General features: G+C 46.4%; 1 protein-coding gene across 3 annotated transcripts in view; it reads right to left on the reverse strand.

The window, feature by feature from the left end:
- The window catches only part of zmiz1a (zinc finger, MIZ-type containing 1a), a 116,356-nt gene that overhangs the window by 67,936 nt on the left and 24,218 nt on the right, over positions 1-24,202 (reverse strand). For all 3 annotated transcript variants that reach the window (XM_076286209.1, XM_076286210.1, XM_076286208.1), the window contains exon 3: positions 10,598-10,672. In XM_076286209.1, coding sequence (XP_076142324.1) covers positions 10,598-10,656 — 59 coding nt within the window. In that variant the 5' untranslated portion in view covers positions 10,657-10,672. The remainder of the gene's footprint in view (positions 1-10,597; positions 10,673-24,202) is intronic.

Raw genomic sequence — 24,202 nt, forward strand, 5'->3', positions numbered from 1 at the left:
TGACGTGACCTCATTACAGTAAACGTCTGGGCGTGTAATTAACGGAGCGGAGGGCCCGGGGACGCCGTCTCCACATCGCTCCCGCCCGCCAGCGTATCCCAGCATTCCTCAGCACACAGAGAGCAGAGCTGCACATGGGCACGGGACACTGACTGCAGTGGAGCCCCAGTGAGAAGGGTGTGTGTGGTGTGTGCTGTCGGTTAAATACATGAAGGGCTAATCAATCCCTAGTGTGTGTGTGCGTGTGTGTGTGTGTTTGTGGATAGACTCATCCTCTCTTTAAGTAAGTTCATTAAGAGTGGCCACAGGGAGTTAAAGGAAGCTTGGCTAAAGGGGGCGCTTAATCCTTCAGTGAGGTCTCCCCTTAATGCACCAACCTCTCTGTGAGTAGTGACACTCACATACACACACATAATGACACACACACACACACACACACACACACACACCAGGGTATATGCAGGAATCATAGAGTTGAATTTACTACTTTTTACTACCTTTTTTACTACCTCCACAATATTTTTTACTACCAACACGACATCAAGCAGCAGCCCTTTTTTTTTGGGGGGGGGGGGGGGGTACCACTTACTACTTGCTATAAGGTATAAATCATAAATATTAGGTACACTAATAATTTCTAATTGTGATCATTAAGTATGGTCATTGTCAATGACAATGTTTTTTTGTAGTGTCGAGGAGTTCAGTTTCAGTTGTCCTTACCTTAACCCTAGCCCTTGAGTTATCTTAACCAGCCCTTAGCCCTAATAAGGTGAATGATAACCTTGGCACAAATGACGCTAAAACACCAAACATGTGTGGTGAAAAATGAAGAACAAACACCACCGAAACAACTCTAGTCTAAGGATAGGCCCAGAAATCTATTTATATGGATATATAAAGCCATTATTATTGGTATGGTATTGTTGTTGCACATTTGACACAAAGCAGTCCGTGAAAACATGCACATCAGTGGACTGCTTTAATGCAAAATTGAAAACTATGATTTCATTGCATTACTCAGCATGGATGCACGATGCTTGCATGATAAATACTTCCCAAAACAACAGTTAGGTAGGTAGGTAAGGATGCCATTTAGGAGTGTAAATCAAGTTTAATCACAATTTGATAAAATATAGATTCTTTAAGCCAATGATTTGATTATTTTCAATACTTCAAAATGTGTAGCAATGCGATTCGATGCGTTACTGGTCTGTTGTCGATAGGAAATGATAGATTTTGGTTAGTTTTCATGGATTCAAATGCCAATATTATAGGCTAAATTATAGGCCAAATACTGAACATTGACTGTGGAATCAAGTAGGTTACAGAGTTTCTTTCCCCCCCTAAAACCTCCTGTCACTTGCTAGATGCTTTCAAATTTAACATGGTTTTAAACTCATATGTTGCAGTTTTCTGTCACTGCAATAAAACTAGCCTATTTGGAATATTTTGTATAATTTGCTGTTCCTTTTATGAGAACAATTTAACTGATCAAGTTTTCATAGGCTATTGAATGATTTAAATGTGAATGCCATAAACTTAATTCGCCATTAACTAGATTTGCGTGGTTCTTCACGCAGTTGTCATCTAAATGCAGTGTTTTGTAGGCTATTCAAAGAATTTCACGTTCATCACTCAGTTGTGGTGTAGGTCTGTCTTGAGTGACCGCTGTCCCTTTAAATGTCTGGGACTTTAAATAACGGGACTTTTAAACTGCATGCTGTTTTTGTTGATGGACAGTTCCGTCTTTGATTCAGTTTTCTACCGTTTAAATAAATGACACGCGCACTTGCGTGGTTAAAAGTAAGGAATTGTTTTCACTCGTTTTCTTGCAATTCCGTAACATTAGATACTAGGTCTAGGTTACGTTAAAAAAATGTTGTCGGTTACTATGTCAGTGACTAGTTCGAACTTTGTTACTGATGGGATAGGTGGAATTTTATTGCACGGTTCTGGATGATCACAGTCAGATGGCAGCGCTACCGTCAGCTGAACGAAAGCTTACACTAGTCAAGTCCACAGTTGTTAAAACGTCCAGCTGAAGTAGCCTAGTGTAAACTGAGAGAGTTGCCTCCTAACGGAGTGAGTGTAGCCTATATATTTTTTAGCTGCTATCAGAGTGATAGGCTAGCCTAGGCCTACATCTACCGCTCCTTTGCTACATGAACAAATATTATTAGATGAGTGACAGAAGCACCGGACACCAGACCAGCAGGCCCATATGATAAACGCAGCTCTGGTAGCCTGCGGTAGGGCCTAGATGACGTGAAAAACGCGAGAGTCGCCGAAAAGCATCCCTGCATCGCTGGCCCCTAAAAAACTCTTCGGATCTGCACGATTCATATAAGTCGCCCAAAGCAACGTGAAGGAGACACCGAAAAGCGTGTTGTTTGTATCCCTGTAATATCAACTGAAGCAAAAAGGCGAAAATGTTGTTTGTTGGCTGTCAACCACGGAACTCTACACAGTTTACTTCTACGTCATTGCTATCGACTCCGACTCACTCAGGTCCTGTTAGCACGTATATATTTTTTAATTAGGCAAGATGAAGTTAAAACATGTAGACACAAATATTAAGCAAAAAATTTAAACTCATATATTGAGGTGGTGATGAAAAATGTACTACCAAGTCAAATTACATTTATTACCTTTTACTACCTTTCAAGGGCCTTAATTTTGGTAGATTCTATTTACTACCTTTTACTACCTTTTACTACCGCGCGGACACCCTGCACACACACACACACACACACCGACACACACACACCGACACACATACACACACACACACTTAAACACCCCCTTATTTCCTTGCAGTTCCTAACCCCCCACACACTTCCTAAGTCCAGCCTGCCCCAACCCCCATCCCGGCTCCCCACCCATGAAATAAGAGGGGGTTTGTGTGCCATTTGTTGTCGTCCAGAGGTTGGCTTTTTCCCCTCTGTGTCCTCCCCCTCAGCTCTGGAGTGAGTAAGCCCATGTGCCCGTGTGCCGTGTCTGCTGAGGTCTGGGGAGGGGAGCTCCCTGGAGAGCTGCAGCCCATTTGCTGAGGGTCTGCTCCCGCGCTGCCACACACAGGAGAGGAGAGGGGAGGGGAGGGGAGGAGACCGGGGGGAGGGGGAGAGACGTGAGCAGATGAAGCCCTGTCGCTGAAAAGGAGCTCCTGCCTCCAGGGAATCCGCTCAAAAACGCTGAAAAACTAATCTATACAAGATCCAAAGAGGGTCAGCCTAGTCTCTCCCACACGCAAACACACGCACGCACACACACACACACACACACACACATACACGCACCAAACACAGGGACAAACACACACAGGCAGTCACACAACACCCAAATGCAAATCCACCCATAATGCAAAAAGACAGAGCCCATATCCTGTAGCAGTGCTACTTGTGCCTTATGTCCTGGGGTACTAGCTGAGCTGAGTTGTGTGTTTGGTTAAGGCTGAATGAAACAGGCAGCTCTGTGCGCCCACACCCTTTTGCTACATTTCTGTAGCGTGTCAACAGCAGCAGGCTTTAGTGAGGAGCTCGAACCATGTGGCGGGTCAGCAGTGATTTGCCCTTCCCAGCTGTCCGTGTGCAGGACAAGGGACATATCAAACTCAAATCACACGGGAGCCGCAGAGCATATTCAAATCAAAAACATGACCATAAAGCAACAATAAAGCATGTGCAAATATTTTGTTATATAAACCTGTCTTACTCATATCTCATTTGTGAAATGGCACCAACTCTTATCTGAAAAACTGAATTCACCCAAGCAGAGATAATATGTGTAATGCAGTGCTCAATGCCAAAACACGCATGCAAGCACTGCGCCTAAAAAACGCCTAAAGCTTGCGCCCAGCATTGTGTGCTGCGCTGCGCTGAGAATGAGAGACTGCTGGAGTGTATGTGGCGGGCCTCTGAGGATAAAGCCCTCTTTAAAAGGGATTTGGCCTATGGGAGAGTCTATATCTGGAAGCTGATAGAGACGGGAGTGATCGCAGATCATTTTTCATGAACAAATCTGCTTTGGCCGCGTCAGGCGGTCAGGACAGGCAGCAGACCAGCAGCAGGCAGCGTAGGGGGGGGAGGGACGGACAGGACAGGGTGTGTGTGTGTGTGGGGGGGGGGGGGGGGGGAGGAGGGTCGGGGAGAGACATCGCTGATACCAGACCCTCCACTCGGCCTCTCCTTCCCAGTTGCTTGGCCAGCTGAGCAATCAGGTCACCTCGGCTTCCCCCCCCCCCCCCTACATCGCCCTCCTGCCTGTGTGGCCCGCAGCTGCTCCTCATGATGCCAGAGCTGATCTGCAGGCAGGGCTGTGCTCTCTCTCTCTCACACATACACACACACACACACACACACATACACACACACACACACACACGCACACACACACACGCACACACGCGCACGCGCACGCACACGCACACGCACACGCACACGCACACGCACACACACACACACACACACACACACACACACACACACACACACACACACACACCACACACAGCAACCAGAGGTGACTCCATCACAAGACAATGTTCCACCACCAGAAAAAGAAACAGGGGAAAAAAAAGCCGCCTGCCGTGGTCTGAACACTGTTTCTTTTCCTCTCTCTTCTGTTTCTTTTCCTCTCTCTTCTGTTTCTTTTCCTCTCTCTTCTGTTTCTTTTCCTCTCTCTTCTGTTTCTTTTCCTCTCTCTTCTGTTGCTTTTCCTCTCTCTTCTCTCTCTTCTGTTGCTTCTCCTCTCTCTTCTCCTCTCTCTTCTGTTTCTTTTCCTCTCTCTTCTGTTTCTGCCTTCCGCCTGCCCACCACAGATCAGTGGCTCTTTTAATCCCTGTACCCTTTTTCTCTCCAAACCAAGGCCATTTGTTTCATGTCCCAATCAATATGTTCTCCCCGAGGGCTCATCATGGCTTTGCGCATACACCACTGGCACTCATGCTGTGATGACTGCAGCAGTTACAGCGCTGCATTAACACAGCCCATTCTGCACGCCAATCATATGCATTACAGATGCTCCACAGCCAGAAACGCCAGGAGAAAAATAAGCCCAAGATAAACAAAACGCGCCGTGCAGGAAGCTGGCATGCACGTCGCTGGTGTAGGATTGTGGCTACGCAATCAGCAGAGATCACCGCTTAATGACAAGCCTCTCCTCAGCGCCGAGCGTGCAGGTATAGTGACCACCTCAGCTACATCAGGCCAGCTCCTCATCAGTCCACTGATACTCAATCAATCAATCAATCAGATTTATTTATATAGCACATTTAAACATGACTCGCATCAACCAAAGTGCTTTACAGAGACCGGTGGGAAGCAAACATATAACATATAACAAATAAGACAGAGGCAGGCCATACAAAAACACATCATAAAGCAGACCATACAAATACACGGAAGAGACAACAGTACAAGCAGGGCTCCGGTCAAGATGAATCAGGAAACGCAAGAGAGAAATGGTATGTTTTGAGCTATGGACCCTTTCAAGAGAGTTCCATTATCAGCATCATAGTTGGCCCCACAAGACTTCCTTTTTAACATTCCATGTGTTATCTTAATGCAGAGGAAGTAGATTGGGGCCCAAATAGAACGTTCAAGCATTGTTTTTGTTTACCTTGTTGAAAGGGTCTATACTAATGAAGCATTGACCACTTCTCTGCAGTGTAGTACCACAGCGCAAATCCTTTGTGGGCACTGGACACACGCCGCCAATAGGCATCTCCTCTGTGATCTGCGGGGCCGTGGCTGGGTGGTTGGAGGTGAGGGTGGCTGGACTGGGAGAGGGGTCAGGGTGGCGTGCTGAGGGGTGGTGTGGAGGCTCCGGCTGGGCAATGAATGGAGAGTGGGTGCCTTTCTGACACGCGGGTACAAACAAGCTGCTGATTTGATTAAGTGTGTAATCACATGGGGGGTTTGGCTTCCTGCTGCCTGCACTCACTCAGCTATTCAGAAGCCTGAACACACACAGACACACACACACAGATGAACGAAACGCCCACCCCCATACACACACACACACAAACACACACAAACAAGGCCGCACAGACACACACAGTACCTAATGAGTGAGCACATAGGTCAGTGAAAGAGGACAAACAGCCTCAAGCCCTCCCTTCATCCCCCTGACGGACAGGCCACTGTAATCCACTGGGCTCCACACACCGCCATTTTTCTCCTTCTCTCTCTCTCTCCCTCTCTCTCTTTCTTTCTATCTTTCTCTCTTTCTTTCTACCTCTCTCTCACACTCGTTTCTCTATCTTCCAAAGTTGAGATTATTTTAGAATGCTATACTGCACTCTGTTTTTTATTTGAAAAACTATTTTTCCATTTTCTTCCAAAGAGCAGAATGGGTTCATGTCAAATATACTGTCTAATTACACAATGATTTTTCCACTCAAAATCGAGCTTCAGATATCTCAGTGATGAAATCATTTTATCTGTTGATACGAGTGAGCGCAATCATATCACAACAAAATGGGGTTAAAACTATTTGCTGAAGCTTTTATCAGCATTAATGATTGACAGGGGAGCTTGTCTTTCAATATTTGTCAGAGGCGTAGCATAACAAGAAACAGCTGTCAAATGCACAGGTTATTATCAGACCAAACAAGATTGTCCATATCTGTCAGTGGAGCATGATACGCATTACAGGCAATTAAAATGATGTCTGTCACCTCACTTTACAAGTTTAAATCCATCACTTTTCTTTAGCAAACACACCTATCAGATCACTGTCTAAAACACACAGCGTCGCAGTACAACTGCTCACGTACCGAAAGCAGCCTAGGTGATCTTTAGTAAAGTAAATAATCTTTATATCAAAAGCCAGGGTGAAATCACAGGTTTTAATAAACTCTCTGCCAAATCAAACCACAGCCATTACAGGAGTCAAACCCACTTCACCAACAGAGCCTACAAAGCAAAGCAAGGCAAGGCAAGGCAAAGCAAAGCAAAGCAAAGCAAAGCAAAGGAGTGCCTAACCCAACTCCTGCTGTGTCATATTCCTACAGCACTTGTGCCAAATGGGCAGCAGCAGTGAGGTCCACGCTTGGCCGGTCTCTCACACTGAGGTCAGAGTCAACAGCACTGTGATGTCATGATGGAAAACGGGCAGTTTGCATGTCCTGTGCCCTTCACCGTACACACATTCCACACTGGAGGAGTCGGGGAACTAGCCTGGGCATGTTCCGAGGGAAGAGGAATATTGAACATGTGAAACGCAACTCACCCCACCAGGCCAAAGGCCACTTGGGAGGGACTTCTCTGGGTGCTGTGTGTGGCCACGAGGAGAGGCAGACCAAAGGAAATGGCCTGCAGCAGACAGCTTCTGCTCTGCCACAGGAGGCATATCACATGACTGCAGACCTCCGCCACACCAATCACACTGACCCTCCTCACCTCCTCTCCTCTCCTCCTTTTAATGCCCTCCCTCTCCTCTCCTCTCCTCTCCTCCTTTTAATGCCCTTCCTCTCCTCTCCTCCTTTTAATACAATTGCTCTCGTCTCCTTTCCTCCTTTTAATGCCATTCCTCTCCTCTTCTTTCCTCCCGTCTCCTCCCTTTTAATACCATTCCTCTCCTCTCCTCTCCTCCTTTTAATGCCGTTCCTCTCTTCTCCTCTCCTCTTTTTAATACCGCTCCTCTCCTCTCTCCATCTCTTAATCCCCTGTGGAGTGCAGTGCTCGCTGGCTCTGAATGGGCAAGGTGAAAAGGACACGGCCACACAGCAAACGGCAGGGGCCGCCACCACCACCACCACCACCACCACCACCACCACCACCGCCGCCGCCGCCGAGCCTGCACTGCAGCCCACTGAAACTCATACGTGTTATTTATGATCCGGCTGAGCATTGATCATGCCCACTTAACCAGGGGGTGAGGCAGCCGAGCAGGGCGGGAGTGTGTGTGTGTGTGTGTGTGTGTGTGTGTGTGTGTGTGTGTGTGTGTGTGTGTGTGTGTGGGCGGGGGGGGGGGTCCACTGGCGGAGAGCTCCTGGAGCGCTGGGTGGCTGATGGGGGGGATAAGTGGTGCACAGTTAATGCATCTGAGATGGGCTTTCCTCGGACCATTTACATCACAGCCCGCGCATTTTAAGAGCCTATTACCTCCAGAGGTGAGGGAGGTCAGGGAGGTCAGCGCTGCACATCCATGTTTCAGACCACAAGGGGAGTGGATGAAATCACATTTGCAACAGTTGGGGAGAATCAAGCACACTTTCGGAGGATTTTTACTCGTTTTTAGCGTCTATTATACCACCAGACCTCTAAAAAAGATTTAAAAATTAATCCTCTTACATTTCTGGCGCCTAATCTGATTTGCGGCAGTTGTTGGTCTTTGTTTACTGATGCTTGTCATGGGTGGGGCCTGGTGACTCTGCACCCATGCCCCCCCCCCACGCAACCCCAACAGGCCACACGGAGCACGCTCATAGTGAAAGTCAAATCCTCCCTCTCAAATCACAAAAGCATGTCAGAAATGTGTCACAGTATGAAACCATGCAGATTATCACACTTTTTCAGGGGCGAGACGCAATCCCCTGTACATGCTCCACACTCCCGTGACCTACTTTTACACATCCCCACAAACTGCCAACGTGCTAGCCGGGGAGGCTGCCTGGGCATTCAGTCTGAAACCTCCCAGGCCCTAATAGCGGCAGACAGGGGAAATCATCCTATTCTCTTAACAAGCTCACTCTCACTCCTCACAAGTGCGTGTACCAGTCTTCTCTGCTGGCTGTCATGGCCATGTGTGGCAGCAGTGCTATACAGGCAACAGCCTCACTCACAATCCTGGACTCTGACTTTACATTCAGCTATATACCACTCGTGAAGTAGCATTCCACCTGAATCCCAAATGAACCTGTAAGATATAAGGTAATGTAAACGGTCTAAATGGGAGTATGCAAATATTTTCAGAACCCATAGAAACAGTCATAATATATATCAATCAAATTAATCCTTGTATAACTATGCGTAATTGTCTGGTCCCCCACAGTCATATACACAAATTATTTGACTAATTGGCTGCTAATCCCTATCAATCTTTTGGTTTGACGGCGTAATTACCTTTGGAAATGTAAGGGAGTCTGCTGATGAGGCTATATCATCTATTTTAATACAAGACACCGTGTCACGTACATAATCCCTTGATTTAATTTTCAGATAGACGTTGGCTACCTGAAGCCGTCATGCAGTAAAGTTCTGCAGTTGTCTGAAAGTCCTTTCAAATGTAGCAACTGCAGAGGAAATAACAGTTTCCTTCAGCTACAAAAACATTTCCCCTACCAGGCCCTGAGCGAGACCAGTTACGCATGACAAAACGCCCGCCCTTAGGGCCCAGGACAGAGCTCAGGACTGGAACTCAGCTGGGGTGACTAGAGGTTCTGCAGCCTAGACTATCAGCACATTTGCCCCACTGTTTTGGTCCTGATCTGTATGAGTGTATCTGTGCCATGAATGTAAGCAAGTGTGTGTGCGCATGTCTGTTTGGGGATATGAATGTGTGTGTGTGTGTGTGTCTGTGTGTGTGTGTATGTGAAAGAGATTTTTTGCTTATAAGCCTTTTTATGCGCGTTTACGCTCATATAAATATGTGTGTGACTGTCTACTCGATCAGCATATCTGTGTGTGCGAGTAAGAGACGGTTGGTGGATGTGTGTGTGTGTGTGTGTGTGTGTGTGTGTGTGTGTGTAAGAGAGAGGGAGAGAGAGTAGGTAATCTGATATGCATGACTCCTTGCTTTCTCTCTTTCTCTTTCTTTTCTCCCCTCCCTCCGTGTTTCTTGGAGAATGCGCAGGTTGCATGTATAATTTACAGCAGGCAGGCAGGGCTGCACATTCCTCTGCTGGCAGCCGTAGTTCCACCCTCTCAGTCCTCTCCCGCGCATTAGCATAATGCAGATGCCACCAAAACCATTCACCTTCCAGCTACTCAGCGCCTCATCAGTACACACACACACACACAGAGAGAGAGAGAGAGAGAGAGAGAGAAACAGACTCACACACGGCACACGCACAGACACAGACACACACACAAACACACACGCACACAGCTTCAGTGCTGTCTCTGTGTGCTAAACATGCATGGCAGTTGACGGGGCACACAGCATGCCAAGCTCCACACGTCAGTGCTGAACAAATGCCTCCACCGGCTTGATGCAACATTAGATAAACATCTTTCACTGCGGTAATAACGTGCCTGACGTTAATGATAAACTGACGCTGGCTCTGTGTGGACGGAAGGCTGGGGGTCGTGGGGGTGGGGGTGGTGGTGGGGGGTCGTGGGGGGGGGGGGTGGTGGTGGTGGTGGGGGGGTGGTGGTGGTGGTGGGGGGGGGGGTCGTGGGGGTTCAAAAAGATTTCCTTCTGCTAATTATGACTCATGTAAGACAGTCAGTTCTCCTGCTGCTCGGAAAAATAAAACAAAATCATGCAGCCCCAGAAATATCTGCTCTTCAACATGCCGGCACGTCGTCATTAGTAACCATGCCACTAGGCAGGAAGATCAGAGGGAGATGTCTGTAAACACAACCACATGTAGCTGACGAGTGAAGGGTCAGCGGGTTTGGTGAGCAGTGAAAGATCATAAATCAAACCTTACCAGTGGACGCTGTGGAATTCGTTCGTTAGTGTTGGGCAAATCCACTTGTGTATCCTCATCAATCATAAAAGCAGCCTGGGAAGGAGAAACAAAATCACATTAAGTTTGCAGTGAAATAGCAGCACTTCCCTGACTGCACGAAGACAGCCATCTATTACAATCACTTTATATGAAGATTGCTATTTGTTGAGAAGTACTGATTTTCTAAAGAGCCACTTGAAATGGAAAGGCAAGAGCGTGACTGCTTACAAAACGATATAAGCTGTGGAGCATGCCCTACTGAGTGAGATTATTTCAGTCGGCCTGTCGTGTGATTCTGACTTTATTTAATTACACATCATTTGTTGTGCAGAAAGAAAGAGCTATTCGACCTTCAGTCACAACCGTGGACGTCCCATTAAACTGATTATTTAATTGATTCTACTGAGACTGTTGAAGGTAGAAAATAACATTGTATTGGGTTTAATATCTCAGAAGTTACTGCTGGACTGTGCTACATGAGAAAATACCCAATTAAATAAATCTGATTTTTACTGAAATGGCACCATTTCAAAACCGATATGCAAAAGTGCTAGTACACCCTATCAAAAAAAAACTAATTAAATGTGTAGGGTGCTTGCTTGATTTCCAAAACCCAAATCGTAGTCCGATTCACTTTAACCTCTCAGAACTCTAATTAGATATGAACATTCTGAGTCAGCCTCTGTGAGAGAGCCGGCTGCCTCTTTGTGCACACAGGAGTCATGTTCAGTGTATTAATGGGTTGCTTTGGGGCTGTGCTGTGTGTTTAGCCGCTTTGTGCATCAGCCTTCCAGGCCTTCCATGCTGCTGATGCTCTGGTGAGATTAACAGCGGAGAAGTCGGGCTCTCACGTTTCACACGACACAACATATCAAACAGCCATGAAAATATCAGCAGCCCCCCCACTGAGTCACAGTCACTGCTCAGCCACGACTCCCAGCCACAGCCAACAAAGGCAGCCAGCGCTACCACAGGCTAGCAAAGCACACTCATTTCAGACTCAAATGCCAAAAAATGTCTTTGATCATGAGGTGATGTTGTGGCATGCCATGCTTCATAAAACCAACCGCAGCTGGAGAAGTAAGGTGGTAACAGATAACAGAAACATTAATTTTGAATATCCTGTTATGCATTCTTAAAATGAAAATATGTTTCATCATGTTTCAAAAAATATAACATGTAACAAAATGAAATATTGATAGAAAATGAAAGATTGACAGATGCACAGTATGCACAAGTGACCATCCTGTCCAGTGATCAGGTAATGATTGTCTAAGAGAGTCACTCCCTAAGACTTACTGCAAGTAAGGTCTGAATATCAGAATGTCAGATATTCTTTGAAGAGCAACATGCTGTAGTTGTGCTCATACTGTTCTTTACAGCGATTCGATTAGTTGCGTAAGCACACTTCAGGCAATACTATACTACGGACTTCAGTGTCCTCCCATCAGAGAGACGATGGGTTCCACAGTGTTCAAACTGTCAAAGAAGAAGTAAATGGCCGGGCTCGGTTAAGTCAATAAGAGCAGTCCATTGCATATGCTGCCCTGCAGGACACGGCTGACGAATGCAAAGCTACTGCACAGCGTTAAAGGAGAAAAACTACTATGATGGAGAGCTAGTCGAGAAAGGCTGCACTTTCTTTTAGACGGAGGCGCGGAAAATGAAAGCAATTTATTGCGGGTGGGCGAAGGGCGCGGTGGGGGTGGGGGTGTGGGTGTGGGTGCCGCAGACAGGCTAAGGAGCCTGGTTTGGGCTCAGATGTGGCCGCGGCTCGGCACCACATTGTCTCCGCGCCACACTCATTAACCCAGTCAAGGAGCGACTTTCTGGGGTCTTTAGCTGATGGAGGCTGCGAGGCGACTAGACAAGGACTCCCAGCTGGAGCTCAGCCTGCACAACTCAGCTGCACACACAATTAGTGCAGGTGCAGCCGAGAGGACGAGCAAAGCCACTACACACACACGCACACACACACGCACGCACGCACTCACACACACACGCACACACACACACACACACACATACACACAGGCACACACACACACACACACACACACACACACACGCACACACACGCACACACATGCACACCAATATTCTTCTAACACATCAACCAGGCAGCTGCAATAAATCACAGATCTATTTATGGCTTCATGTTCGTATGTCAAGTAATGTAAATCGTGTAGGATTATTTGCACTTCAAATGCATACTCGCTTTACCAATCTGGAATGTTCAGAGGATCTAATATTGGCATGAAACCTGCTGAGCTGAGCTGAGCACAGTTTACTGAGTAGACTGGGATGCTTCAGACAGGAGGCTTGGCACTGTGTTCCTTCACAAAGCTGAATAAGTCTCAATAAAAGAAACAAAGAGATAACAGCAATTTACCAATATTTGTAATAAAAAAATGAGACTTGGGTGGATAGTGCTTTTCAGAGAGAAAAAATATTGATGCAAAGAGCAAAAGAGTTGCTTGCAATACATTATTACGCCACACAACAGCAAATTACACGACAAAGGCAGCCATTGATTTGCCAGTTGTTCATTTAGGCGTCTCGGGAGGCAGAATAAATTCCACTTGGTCTTTCTGTCTTTGATTGGGCGGTGCAGGGCGGCGGAAGCAGCGGCCCCACAGAGCCTCCTCACACACTGTGATCGTCTTACGTGTGGATTAATCTCCAGTGGATCCCAGGACACGTGCCATTAAGCAGAGTGACAGCCAAAACATGCAATACGCACAACTGAATAATTCATTTAGGGCTCAGGCCCCTGAGACACTTTATTTATTTTATTTTATTTTGTTTTTATTTTTACCCCTCCAGCCTCCCTTCACAGTCAGCCACTCGTCACATGTCCGCTTGTCCTGAGGTCTGCTCTGATTGGCAAAGTGGGCAGGCTGTCGTTTCCACGGAGACTTCCTCCAATGTGCTGGCGCCAATTAGCGAGCAGGTGTCTTACGTGTGGCGTCAGACCTTGTTTACATTCACGGGGTCAGCGGAACGGGCGTCTCAGAGTCGGCCGCCCCACATCCCTCGCTCCGCTTGTTAGGCCCTTTTCCAAGGGCACCGAGAACCCAAACATACCAGACAAGAAAGAGAGAAAGCGCGCGGGGGGGGGGGGAGCGAGAGAAATAATGGGTCATATGACGGGTGATGTAAGACTACTGAGAGAAAGGAGGCTTTCACTGTGCACTCTGCACTGCCTGGGCTGGAACTCAATAATTGAGGGAGAGCGGCATCAAGCTGCACAGGTCATCAATGAAAGAACAGCGTCTATCTGCAACGTGCGGTACAGAGAAAAAAAATAATCATAATGATTCCGAGCACCATTTGCTGAGATTACATTTGAATTTCAATTGCTTTTTCGAAACAATCCGACAAAACACACTCATGATCTCATGCACATGTGAGTCCCTTGGGAGAGTGTAAGTCTGGCTTCACAGCGCTGCAGATCAAAACTGTTTACCGTCGTCTGCAAGCGACTGACAGGAGGACATGAGCACATCACTGAACCGAGATGCTTTCTCCCACTGAAAATAGACTCAACTTTTGGCTCCTTTTGTGTCTTGGAGTGTTTATTTATTACAAAGAGTGAGTCTTCATCTGAAAGGCTGCCGAAAATCCACACAGGGAGGTGCATAGAGAGACTATCAAAGGCTTTCGTTGACAATTTGCAACTGAGGAAAACAAAGTTATCACTGTTATGGGGGATTATAATCATTCATATTCAATTACCGTCACCTTGTATCAGCTTGATTAGTAATTACTGAATTTTTACTATTTCAGATGAACAGCACATATTTTTAATGGCTTAACTTCCCAACTGGTAAATGCCTCAGTAGGCTTGGACGAGTTCAAATGGCTGCCTTTTCATTCAGACTCAAAGAAGAGCAGCAAACAGCAGAGCCTGCCAAGTGCCAGCCTGCAGCATGGCTCCCAGAGTCCAGCCAAGTGGACCAGACAGCCACAGCCGTGCAAGTGGGGAAAGTTACAAATCAACAGCCATGACACAGGCAAGAAGAATGCCCCGGCGGATGCTGGCCCTTCTCACTGCGTGCAAAAAAAGAGGCACCTAACAATTACCAGCGCTGTTTAGTCTGCAGAGCCAGATCCCTGTTTATTGGCATCCATTTGTCAAAGACCCTCGAGATGTGTCGATCCCAGTGGAAAAAAAGGAGGGCCAGTCAATGGGAGAGAGGACTGGACTAAAGCAAAAAAATCATGAGTGAGATTCCTTTCCAGGGGACAGGCATTCCTCTGGACTTGGCTCGTTTAACAACAGGAAAACGCTTTAAAGGGGGCATTAAAAGAGCTCCAGTGCCCAGAGGGTACTCACTTCTTCAAGATGGTGACCTGAGCTGCAAGCTGTGGCATATAACTTTCCAAAAAGCCCGGCCAAGAATGATCCCACTCAGACGGAGTGAGCTGGCTTAACACCAGGGAAAATTGGAACCAGGGTTTAAAAACATATGCTCAGTGCATCACACAATTCTCAATAACACACAGACAAAAGTCTGGCCCATAGCCATTAGGCCAGTGAATCTGAGCACAAACACCAATCTGATCACCAAAAAAAAAAAAAAAAGGAATCATTGGCTTTCATCAGCAGTCATTCGAGGAGCATTCAGACTTCAACATGAAAACACAGCACAAAGGAGCCATCCGTTTGTACAAACACCACATAAATTGGATTGCAGAAAACATGGCTTGTCAAAAAAGGGCCATGTCGGTAGCAAACAGCTCCTGTTAGCAGAGGTCACGAGTGCACGCGCAGCAAATCATTCGCTGCTTTTGGAAAAACAGCTTCCTCCCCGGTTTCATCACCTCGCTCTGCCTTTGTTAGCACTCGGAAATGCCTGAAGAGGGGAATGAAAATATTGGCGTGTCCTTGCAGCTCGCTCTCTCTCTCTCGCGATCGCGGAGCCCGGCTCTGTGCAGCTGCGGCGTGAGCTCAGCCTCGCCGGCCCCCGGCCAGAGGGTCAGGTTTCACTCGGCGATAGCACTGAGGCCAGCGGGTTAACCGAGAGAGCGCCCACATCGTTACAAAAACACCCACATCCCATCCTGCCACAATAGTCACAGCCCAGCGGGTTAGGAGCTAGTCAACAGGAAACCAAAAGGGAAAATCATAACACATAAGATTGCTGTGATTGCTGTGAAGCCTTCCACCACGCTAGAGATGAGTATCACTTCTCAGAGAGGCTTATGTGACAGGAAAAATTCACAGTCTACATTGTCAAATATGTTTGTGTCTGTCGAAGAAGACATGAGAAAATATTTTTTAGACGTTGGAAATGACTAGTGCAAACATGTTTGCACAGAGTACAATTCATCAAAACATGCCTGATGCAAGTATTTCAAAGGCAAAGTGCAGGCAGATCCAAGCCGTGTGGTTTGTAAGTGTGTGGTTGAGGCGTTGTTTAAATGTCAAATATTCAATGTTTTTTCCCCTGCATAGCAACACAGTATTTTATCATTAGAGTGGGGCCTGAAAGCGCCATGACTAAGAGCAGTAAAAGGCTCCGATAATCAAATAACACAGTCCATCATCGCAGAGCACTCCGTGATATGACAACCCTTATTGTTATTCCACTCTGTTTTCCCATTAAGCCCAGGGCTCGAGTGATTTCAGATGAGTAAACTCTCCCATTATGCAGGGCCCTTTAAGCGTGGCACACACTCAGAGCAGAGGAACACCACTGGCCCCGGCCGGCCCTCTCCATCAACAGGGCGCAGTGGCGCTGATAGTGCTGAGGCTGCTCAGGAGCCTGGGGGCCCCACAGAAATATCTCCTCTGACAGACAGGAGGTTACATGACGCCACACGTGCAGCTGTCTAAATGTTTCCCCTGCCTTTCATTCTTTCTCTCTCTCTCTCGCGCTCCCCTTGCTGCTCCCCCCTTTCGACATAAATACTTTGACTTTCTTTTGTAGACCAGGCACGGGGTCAGTTTTCCGAGGGCCAGCAGTCAGAGCAGAGCAGGAGCAGGATGGATGGGGTTGGCCCGCCACCGCGTACCACGACGCAACCCAGAGACAACCTCAGCCGTTCTCAATTAGGAGGGTCAGAGTACTGCAAATAATTCACTCTCTGGTATCTGGCTCTGGAGGGAAGCGAACCTCCAGAGCGGAACTGGCCGAGCAGCTCGCCGCCTGAAAAGCCTCGGTGGGGGTCTCGCTGTGGTTTGTGTGTGAAAGAGATTCTCTGAAGTTGGTGCAGGCTTTTCAGACTTTCTCTGAACTGTGACTGTTGCTTGAAAGGACCCCCAAAAAAAAGTCCAGTCCACAATCAAACACTCTGTCGCCTGCTCATCAATGTAAATGCTACTCAAAGGAAAGCTTTTAAATAACGGCTCCAGTAAGACCTTAGATGAAGAGACCAGAGCTCTGGAATCCCCATTTTTCAGGATTTCAGACAACTCCTGACCCCCTGAAGCATTCTTCTTCCCTGCCCCCACCCCAGATCTGCTTCCACTCTGAATACCAGTCCTCGCTGTAATCACAACTTAAGAGTGAGTTTGGGACTTCTTCTGCTAATTACACACAATCTTAAGGACACCCCCGACTCCCCCCTTGTGCTGTCTGTGTTCATTAAGGAGAACATGCAGACCTAAATCCAAGCCTCCTCACATTCCTCCCCATGCCCCTCCTCCCCTCATCTCCCCACTCCTCTGGAGGGTGTAGAGCCTGGATGAAATCTCACTTCTGATGAAATCATTTCCATTCAGAATCCGGACTCCCCTGCTGCTTTTATAACGCTCGCCGCATTCCTCTCTATTCGCGCGCATTCACACACATCCTTACCGTTTCCATAAAATATCTCCTGCGCAGACGCTACTTAATTGCTTTGTCTCAACGATCCCGCCAGGGCTGGCGAGAAGCTGCAGGCCTGCGGTTTTAACGCGCAACATCTGCAGGTGTGGAGCCTCATGCGCACAGAGCCAACGAAAAAAAAAAAATCTGAAGGAGGGCGAAACAAAACACCAAGAACATCTGTACGCCTTTATGGAATTCATAAAAGCTGAGTTTTCAATAGCGCAAATGAGAATATATGATTGGCAGAGCTGTGAGCAGACATGGATGTAATGTATCAAGATGATCGCTGTCAAATGAGACTAAAATGGGAGTTCATCAACAGAGGCTGTACAAAGTGAAAAAGCCTCACCTGCAATCCATCATACATAAAAGTGAAAGAGCAGTAAATAAGACTTTTAAAGCTGGTCTGGTCGCTCATAGTTTCATGAAGTACAAAGTACATAGAAATGAGCTGCATATTTTCCTTGTTGAAAAACAGAAGAGGATAAGAAAAGAATTCCCACCATAAATGAAAACTGACATGCTACGGTGCATCCATCAATCTGCAATTGAGACATACAGAAGGTCATTATGTGTTTTTCTAGCCCTTTTCTAGCCCTGTTACTGATGTTGAAAAGACTTTCATATTTCACAAGCCACACATTTGTTCATTTGTTTATTTAAAGCATCCAATACAGAAACCTTTTAAAATAGATCACAAAACCTTCACTTAAAGAGTAGCGCAAACAGACTATAAGGCCCTCAGGAAAAAGAGTCCATCAAAACGTCCACTCAAAACTGGCAGCTCTTGTCTTTGTTTCTGTAGTGAATACAAACTCATTTCAGGGGAAAGTAATTGACTTGAACAGACAAAGCGTTAGGCTGCACCACAATGAAATTGATGTCCCAAATACAGGACAATACCAGCTACATTCATATTTATGTTTATGTTTAAGGTATTTAGCAGATGCTTTTGTTCAAAGCAAGAAAATCAAATAGCTTTACAAAATACCAATATTAGTAAGACTAAATAGAATTTAAAAGGAATAATAGCAATAACCATAAACATACCGCAACTCGCAATATCTTTAGACGCAATTAGACGCTTTTTGAAGACCCAAAGCCATTACTAGCACAGCATTCGGTAAATCATTCCACCAACACAGAATCCCAGAAGAAAAGAGTCTTGACTGTGACCGCTTCAGCGTTGATGGGAGATGGACACAGCAGTGGGCAAGGGGACGCAGAGCTGAATCATTGAATTAAAATAGCAAGATCTAATAGAAAGAATAGTGCAGATCTAATAGACATTTAAACAGTTAGAGTTGTTATGAAATATAAAATAAAATCATGTGAAATAGTAGTATAACTTATCCCAGCATACCATGGTAGCATAGTAAGCATACTTCAATGTTATGCTATGCTACTGTGGTAGCATAACTTCTACAATAATGTCATGCATTATAGAGTAACCGAATAGGCGTATCAAAATGTGTATAGTCTAGAACAGTTTTTCGACTATCGTGCCCATCCCTAGCGAGTAGCAAATCATAATGTCAAATTAGCCTCTTTCTCTCTGCCCCTCTTGACTCGGGTGTTCCTGCTTTCCTAAAAGCTCTATAATGTCTTTGCAGAACAAGAAATTCAAGAGACAAAATAAAAGTGAGGTGGCACTCTTCCATGTTTAATGCTTAAGGTCACCCACTTCATTTCAAAAGAATATTACACATTTTCAGAACCAAAATAATGCATTAAAGGTGCCATGTGTAAGAACTGAGGTAGAAATATCCAAAAAATGAGCTACACGCATTAAAAGAATGAGAAGAAATAAGGGCGATGATGTCATAAAAAAATGTATAGGTATAGTGCTGCAGAGATATCAACCTGAATTAGCATGCTAAATTACTAGCCACAGCCGACAGGTGTCATAATACCAGTTTCGGCCATGGGAGGCGGTATGCGGGCAACATAACCACCAGCCAAACTGCAACACATGTTTCTTGGTTGTTACTCTGGGGTAGACCAACTCACTTTCTGGAGGCATACTGCCATCATCTTTTATGGAATGTGGAGTATGAATTGATTTTTTGGCGGACATTACACATGGCACCTTTAACATGCCAAAACATAACTGGCAAGAAATGAGCAAAGTTCAGAGGGTTTGTTGCTGATAACAATGCTATGCAAGTTGTTGTAGTGGCAGATATTTTGACATTAGAGCCATCTGTCTTTTTCTCCAGCATCTTTCTCACGATGGTATTTCTAGTCATTAAGTCTGTATGGCATACTGTAGCCTGATATGGCTACCAACCAAAATATGCCTTGTGTACAGTGTGCTGTGTGTAATTCTACAGGCACAGACTCAGTGGTGGCAGCCCAGGGTCTCCCTGCTCTCTGTGAGCTGGCACCATTCATGCTCAGGAGCCGTGACTGGCCGTAACCACACCATTTGTGATATTATTCAAATGAGCACATTGTTTTGCTGTTTGCTGACATGAATAGGGGAACACAACATAGCAAGATTAAATCATTCAGAGAGACAATCAGCCTCTGTGCTGCGATGGCATTCGAAGTGTATCGTTCAAATTATGGAGGCCCATTAATGAATGTGTCCACTCCTGATGCCGAGTATATTACAGCCATTCATCAGGCCAGCCTGACAGGCCAGGAGAAAACATCTTCTGTAATCATATAGCTTCATGTCAGCGATGGCAGGCAGTTATGTTCATTTCAAGGTTCAAATGTTATTTTCCTACCGAGTGATAGGCCTGAGGAAAGCATTCCCTCAGCTCAACAACTAATAAGGCTAAGAGCGCACTCCACAGAGGGCGTGATCTGACCATCAGAAAGAACAAAACAACACGCGTCCAAGGCAGACCTGATTCATCACATCAGCATTGAAAGCCACTTTAAGGAACACATGACATTGTAATGTTACTACATGAAGAGATCGTTTTTGTCCACATTAATACAATAAATAAAACACCCCAGTACTGATGGCAACAAACGGCAGCTTCAAATAGCCCCTAGAGCATAACATTACGAATACATGGAAATGCTTGATGGTGTTTTAAGCCCCCACCGTCGACTTCAAGGTAGCGCTGCGACCGTCGACTTCAAGGCACCTAATCCTTAACCCTTGCCTAACCCGGCCTAGTGCCTTCCATGCAGCGCTGCCTGGAAGACGACGTTGGGGGCTTAAAACACCAAGAGACACATGAAAATACAGGAGCTGTAGACTAATTCTTTTTCAGCACTAATAACCCAGCAGAAGACGTCGCCAGGGCTGTGAATGTTAGAGACCCAATCTGTCTGCTGGCCCAGTAAAAAAAGGGCCCAGCACACGGCCATGCTGTTTTGTAACTGGCCATCAGGCCAGCTAGAGTCCCTGGACGACCGGCTTCACCCTTCGACCCCTCTAAACAAACTCTTCCGCGCACAGTGGGTGGCACTCTCAGCCGCCTCAGAAAGGACACGGGCCCGGCTCCCCGTGGGAGCGAGTGAGCTTAAGGACATCCAGAAGAAAACAGAGCAGACTGTCACTTTTCCTGCCCCAGAAAAAAAGACATGACAGCATCTGTCCAGCAGTGGAACATGTGAGCTGCCCATGTACTGTATGTGCTCATTTAGCATGAGAAGCAAAAATAGAACAGGGGAAAACGTCCAGCTAACAAAGGCAAGAAACACTCGGGTTATACAATAACAGAAAAGACACTTGCTTGAGGGAAGAACCCACCCACCCCCCAAAAATAACACAAAAATAACAGCACTGTGCCCAACATCTTCCGTGCTTCTGAAGAGTGTATTTTCTAGAGGGTGGCACTGCGGGGGGACATAAATCAAACGTCCCTGAAATCCACGAGGGGGAAAAAAGGGAAAACTTGAATGTGATGTTAATTCTTGTGGCGTGAGCTAATCCAGCAAGTGCTGACAACCTTCTCTTTATCATGTGCGCCATGCAACACAAGCGGCCGCTAAAAGAGAACTTTCCAGAAAGCCTCACTGTCAAACTCATTTGCAGCCATATACCCTGGGCTCTCTGGCACGTGCCTGCATTGGCAATGCACGCATAAATATGTCAGTTGAATCCATAATAGCAGCCCTAGTACACACAGTGGAAACGGTAGACTTCCCTCTGATTTCCATATAGGCTAGCTTGTCCCGATACAGCATTCCTCATTGGGATATGAAGATCAGTGGGATGATGCTATTGGTATGAAAGGAAAGACCATTTGATTGCGACGACTCCTAAAGGCTGGAACGGCGTGAAGGTCGCCGAGCAAATGGGGCAACGGAGAGGAGGCGCTAAGGGGTCTGATCAGCACGCGCGTGTCTGACACATTGGCCTCGGCACAGTGCAGCTGAGTGGGTGACCTCTGGCACCCCGTCTTGCGCACTGCTGTGGGCTACTGCATGTCTACGAGGAGTACTGGGGTGTAAAATGGCTTACAGATCAGGGGAGAGAGACAGGGGAGAGAGACTCTTTAGCCTGTTATGACATAGGGAAGCAGTCTGCCTTCGCAGCTCGGCAGAAAAGATCCTTCCACTTCTCCAGCATCTGTGCCTCTGTGGAGGGCACATTTAGACTCCACTTACCCCATTATGAATATTGGTGTTTCATTATATACACTACATCCCTATTAATCTGCTGCACTTATTCCAAATAGCGCTGTGGTCAGGATCAGCGTCTGGTACAACAGCTTGCCGGAAGCATCTGTGGCTGCTCCATGTTGCTCCTACTGCACGCTATTTAGCACAAATGTGACCCCGCTTCTAGATCACATACCACCCCATCCCACCCCCACACCTTCTGACTCCACTGTTTAATCATAACTTAAATGCATCTTGACACTAGCCTACATATCATCACCTCCTGTGTTGTCATATTAGCCAAATTAATCCATGATATACACTGTAGTTCTTTCTACAGGTATCACAGGTATTTACTGCAAATAGACCTACAAATCACTTACTGTTTATTACAGTGTGATATGATAATACTTTTCTTAGAGGAGCCAGCTTGCTATATTTTTGCTTTATAGAACAGTAACTAAGTTATCCTTTAGGCCCATTTTGTTTTAATGTGATAGCAATTTAATTTTAATAGAAGTATTTACAATGGAGTAAACTACAGCATATCTAGCATTTTTAATCTTCTTTGAAAAAGGAGACTGCTATTTATGTAATGTCCCTCATTTAATGAAAAAGAGCAGCTGTTTAATAGCAAGTTTAAAAGGAACAGTTTAAATATGCATGATGCATTGTCATACAGAAATAAGTCTAACCTTTTGAATTATAAACAAAGCGAACTGTGAGGCCGTTGAAGATTCACACGATTATTACCTGATACACAGAGCTAATGGGTTTCTAATTGTAAGGGTGGGGATGGACATTGGTGGCCGGCCGGGGCTGCAGCGCTGTTGTGGGAGGCTAGCCTCTGGCTGGCCGTGTCACTGCTCCAGGTGGATGTGTGGGCGGGAGAGGAGCAGGACAGCGGGCGGGCAGGCAGGCCCTCTCCAGCAGGCTGACGTTAGCGCACTAATCGCTTTAGTTTATCCCTCTCAGCTGTGTGCCAGGCAGATGTTTGTCAGGCCGCAGCACTGCTTAGCATTCACACTGCACTAAGCAAGATTACCCACTACCGCTCTCCACACTTATTGATTTATTTATTTCATTCCGGCTGTCCCCAATTCTTAATCCCCTGACAGAATAAAAGAAAGAGTGATAGATTTTGCATTACACACATGTGTCTCTGAGTGAGAGGCCATTTGAAAGATTTTTTTTTCTCTCCGTTTCATGCCAAATATTGACAGCAGTTAACATCGAGTGAATTCAAAAATATTGCACACACACCCCCCGCTCAATTTTGAAAAATATTTTTCTCTGTGAAAGTTAAAGGACAAGAAACACTGGCAGTAGGAAACATAAGACACAGTCATCTGATTCCTTTTTTTCCCTTTCTTTTTCCCCTTCCCTTCCTCTGTTGTTCCATTATGCAGGTGCTGGAGCCCCGAGGGCCTGAGCCAGACACAGGGCAGAGCCCTGCACAGACCAGCGTGGGGGGAGGGAGAGGAAAGATAGAGCACAGAGAGAGGGAGAGAGGGAGGGAGGGAGGGAGGGAGGGAAAGAAAAAGAGAGAGAGATAGAGCACAGAGAGAGGGAGAGAGGGAGGGAGGGAAAGAGAAAGAGAGAGAGATAGAGCACAGAGAGAGGGAGAGAGGGAGAGAGGGAGGGAAAGGGAAAGAGAGAGAGATAGAGCACAGAGAGAGGGAGAGAGGGAGAGAGGGAGGGAAAGGGAAAGAGAGAAAGATAGAGCACAGAGAAAGAGAGAGGGAGAGAGGGAGGGAGAGAGATAGATAGGGAACAAAAAGAGGGAGAGAGGGAAGATGAGAGAAAGAGAGATAGATAGAGCACAGAGAAAGAGAGAGAGGGAGAGAGGGAGGGAAAGGGAAAGAGAGAAAGATAGAGCACAGAGAAAGAGAGAGAGGGAGAGAGGGAGGGAAAGGGAAAGAGAGAAAGATAGAGCACAGAGAAAGAGAGAGAGGGAGAGAGGGAGGGAGAGAGAAAGAGAGGGGGGGACCTCAGCACATAAACACTAACAGAGCCCTCAGCTCAACTATATTACTTACGGTCCCCCAGGTGGTCCAAATGAAAGCAACATGCGGTGTGTGCATGTCATGCTAGCCCATAAGGTTGGACCAATGCCACGTTGGTTACACACTCCACCACACAGACACACAAAAAGACACGTGTACAGTCTCCATGAACAAAGTCAAACACAAAGACA

This window comes from Alosa pseudoharengus, unplaced genomic scaffold (assembly GCF_046254945.1).
Source record: "Alosa pseudoharengus isolate Yale_2024_CS ecotype anadromous, Long Island Sound unplaced genomic scaffold, YU_APseudo_1.1 YU_APseudo_1.1_scf_15, whole genome shotgun sequence".
Classification (NCBI taxonomy): domain Eukaryota; kingdom Metazoa; phylum Chordata; class Actinopteri; order Clupeiformes; family Clupeidae; genus Alosa; species Alosa pseudoharengus.